The 4,170-nt window shown below is 38.6% G+C and overlaps 1 protein-coding gene across 1 annotated transcript; it reads right to left on the bottom strand.

Moving 5' to 3' along the window:
- Window positions 1-2,165: 2,165 nt before the first annotated feature.
- LOC133861242 (glycosyltransferase BC10) lies at window positions 2,166-3,858 on the bottom strand. The gene is made up of 2 exons (XM_062296980.1): window positions 3,158-3,858; window positions 2,166-3,052 (listed from the first exon to the last, which is right to left on the bottom strand). Exons 1-2 carry the CDS (start codon window positions 3,704-3,706, stop codon window positions 2,405-2,407), a joined length of 1,197 nt encoding a protein of 398 aa, XP_062152964.1. The 5' UTR covers window positions 3,707-3,858; the 3' UTR covers window positions 2,166-2,404.
- Between the last annotated feature and the right edge of the window lie 312 nt (window positions 3,859-4,170).

The raw sequence follows: 4,170 nt of genomic DNA, 5'->3' as shown, positions 1-4,170 counted from the left end.
TAACATGGTAAATTTTGGGCGTTGACGGTCCATGTTACGTTAGAATTATTGCATCAGTATTGTATACTGTATAGGATCTCGATCCAAAAAGTTTCTATCCTCCATCACCATGCATGAGGATTAATATGACCCCCACTTATTTTGATGTATGATATGCTCATATGCCTGTCCTTGGAGCAGCACTTAAGAAGTGGGAATTAATTAAACAAGAATTTTTCTTTAAGGTTTAATAACTATTTTAGACCCCAAGGAATTGGTCTAGTGGTTGAGGCTTGCGGCTTCTAAGAATATTCTTTCTTTAGTTCTCAAGTTCGAGACCTCCTACATATATGCTACCTTCCCTTTGGGGTCGGTTACCCAAGCGAAGCCTACGTCTCAATGCTCAATATCTCTAGTGGCGTGGGATATTGAGCTGAGAATTAGCATGATGGATTTTGGCTGGGTCTCTATGATTGGTAAGCTACCACTTTCTGTAGAATAGCCCAAGGTAATGCTTGGCTCGATGAGGAATTGGGATACCCTGATTAAAAGAAAAGAAAAGAAAAAAAGTTTTAAATAACTATTTTAGTACGTATGTAGTAGGTCTATTATCAAATAGTTATTTAATTTGGTTTTAAAACATATTAAAGGTGGTACATGTATACATCAAAAAAACATAGAAGGCACTTTCATACATAAAACTACTTGTGATCTACATCAATGCCTTTTAAAACGTGACAAATGTCTAATATGACTTATTACTATTAGAAAACTTCAAGGCCATGAAAGTTAGATCACCCCCATTTAGCCATTTGGGAGTGGCCAAACCCCCGCCAATGGAAATTGAGTAGCTCAACCACCACAAGACCAGCCATAAGGGATGGCCAAAACCACTCCTAACCAAACGGAGGTTGCCAAGCCACCCCTATTTGGTGGTAACTAGTCGTACAGGGTGGCTCGAGCCACCCTGGCCTAGAAGTTGTTTTTTGTTGTCTTTTCATTTTATTTTATTTTTTAATTTTTAGATAATATTAATAGGGCATATGAGACATGTGTTAATTGTTGATTGGAGTTAAAGTATTGGACGGAAATACCATCAGCCTTAATTAGATGTATACAAGTATCACTTATGATACTTTTTGAAATCAAATTTGCCGTTTGATATTAGGCCTTACCACATGTACCTCAATAGTCAATAGTCAATGGCATTTAAACATTTCTTTATGCTCCGTTTGTTTCGACGTAAATCATGTCATAAAATGGTTTCAAGGAAGTCATTTTTTTGAAAAATATTTTTCGCCGAAATCATTTTTCGGTGTTTGGTACGTACGGAAAATCACAAATATTTTTATATTTTTATTCAATCATATTAATCTATAAAAATCAATTTTTATTCAAAACATATAAATATTACTGTAAAATAATATAAAAATCACCGGAGACGAGATTTCTGTCATTAATTGACAGGATTCCGACCACTTTTATCGAATTCTGGCTATAAGATAAAGGTCGGAATCCGGACAGTCTCGTCAAAATCTGAGTTGGCCGGATTCCGGGCAAAAATACAGGATTCTAGCCAAAAAAACTGTCGGAATTCGGTCAGAATGGCCGGACGCCGGCATACTGGCCGAAAACTGCCAGAACCGCCGGAATTCGGCCGTTTTGGCCAGATCCGGCCAGCCGGCCGGAAATCCAACCGCTCTGGCCTGGCTATTTTGGCCAGATTCCGGCCACTGGCCGGAATACGATCAGATTGGTCGCCGGAATCCGGGCCGACCGGATTCCGGCGACATTGACCTGAGGTTGTCAGATTTCGGTACCGGCAAGATTTCGGTGATGGTCGACTGTTTTAACGTGAAGGTCGACTGTGTCGTTTAAAATGGGTCAAATGCGTATAGCGTCTTCGGAAAATCTGAAATTTACAAAGCATTTTTGGCCAAACCGAGATCATTTTCCGGTTGACTATTATTTTCGCCCCTACCAAACACCGGAAAATGCCGAAATCATTTTCCAGAAATCATTTTACGCCGAAACAAACGGAGCATTAAATTAGGTTGAAGAAAAAACTTTAGTTCAATTTTTGTTATATATATATATATTCATTAAACATTTGAGAAACAAATGTTGTTTTTAATAACATTAACAGAGTTGGAGGAAGTTTTATTAAAAGATAATATACTCGTTACATGTTATAAAAAAACCATATATTTTTCACGTGCTAAGTGATACAAGATTTTTTTTTTCTTTCTTTAATGTTTTTGGACTAATGCAAAAGTCTAGAAAAAATTAAAGTCAAGTCAATATATAATGTTAGTAATCGAAATTTAAATGAAATTACAGATCGATGAGCTACCATATATTATTTCGAATTTAATTACACAGACATTAATTAATTAACATTGTTGAATTAATAAACTCGATCTAATTAATATGGATCAAAACCAAGCAACAAAGGAGTAACCCGTAATAGAGGCTCCAACGCGCTGGGTAGAAACTTTCTTGCAAACAAGAAACACATGGACGTAGCATTTCCATTATGGAAACACGTCGATCCAAATCGAATCCGATTAAGAAACTCGTCGGTGATATCTCCCCATCCAAACTTTCCAGGATGAGGACCGCCTCTCGACCAATCAACCCACGTAATACTCCTATTCGAATTCAACTCCGGGAACAAGATGTTCACCAGTGTAGGAATGTAATGTTCGTCGACGTAACACGGCGGGAGACAATGTTGCTTAAAAATAGAGTAGTATTTGCTGTCAGACACAATGTGGACGGCGAGCTCACGGTGCACCTCAAACCACTGAGACCCTTTTCTCCAATCTGTAATGGTTACTGTGGGAAACATTTTGGGGTTATATCGGCCACGGCCTGGCTTCCTTGGGTCGTCAAAGCAGCCTACGAAGCTCTGTTTTGAGCCCATGAGATGGCTGTAAATGGTTTTGAAGTTGAATAATGGGATGCAAGATTCTGAGAGCAATACAAATCTTTGATTGGAGAAGTCCAGCAGGGCATTTGCTAATAGGCGTCTCTCCGCGTCAATCATTGTGGCTGTACCCCAATAAACTTCCTGAAACAATAGATAAATGGATGCACTTAAGAAAAATGGTGCAATATCTTGCTGCTTATAGAATGTCTCGGTGAAAATTTTGATTAATTTCTGAAGAAACCGTACCTGGCTAGGGATTCTTCTACCATGAAAGACAGAATCTTCAGGCGTAGAATCATTGAAAGAAGGATGTGTGTGCACATATATGGAGTAAAAGCCTTCATGCCCTTTGAAAAACTGCTCCCACAAGGGAGCCAATGGCAAAGGCCCTTTTGTCAAGAACATGAAAGCCACCTTCGGGACGCCAAGCACGGTAGGAAGTTCTGGCCGTGGAACCATTAATGATGCTCTCTGGAGCAACTCCATGTCACTCATATTATGAGCATCCAGTACTGATGGCGATGAAATCAGTGGTGGTGGAGGCGTCGGTGACGGCTGTGGTGGGGGTGTAATTGGTGCGTGCGGCAACGACGATATTGGCGGAGAAGTAGAAAACGAGGTGGCCATTTGTAAAGTAAATGATGAGAAGCTTTTAAGGTACAAACAGGTTATGAATCCGAAAGGCAAAACAATGACAAAGATGAAAAGATAAAAGACAAGGTTGGATTGTAAATGGGGATTAATGAAGAGCTTGGAAACCAACTGAGATTGATGCTGCTGATCACCATTCCCCATTGTTATCACACATCGAAAAAGAACGAGAGAGAATGAATTAAGGAGATTGTTAGTAATTTAAATTGCTAAAAAGCCAATTAGAACGCTTGAAACTCAAGTAATTATACAAGACTTTCTCCTAATTAGTTTATACGATTGCATGTTTTAATTTGCTTTGTAGGTATATATATAAGCATTATCGACCTCGATCTCTCTCTCTCTCTATATAAAATTAGTTGAAACAATTTGATGTTCATTGAAGAACGTAATCAGGTTAATTTTCTCTCAGCCTCAAAATAAATAAAAGGAAAATAGTACTACAACTCCTAGTGTCCTGCAATTTTTTCCTGGCGGCACATTATTTCCAACCGATTACTCGTTGACGTTATCGATTAATGTAGTGGAGTGCACATGGCATTAATAGAGAGTCCAAGATCGGAAAGCGACCTTTAATTTGTAAAGTGTGATTAAGAGAAAAAGAAAAG

This window comes from Alnus glutinosa, chromosome 2, assembly GCF_958979055.1.
Source record: "Alnus glutinosa chromosome 2, dhAlnGlut1.1, whole genome shotgun sequence".
NCBI lineage: Eukaryota > Viridiplantae > Streptophyta > Magnoliopsida > Fagales > Betulaceae > Alnus > Alnus glutinosa.
This window is presented reverse-complemented; position numbering and strand designations above follow the sequence as displayed.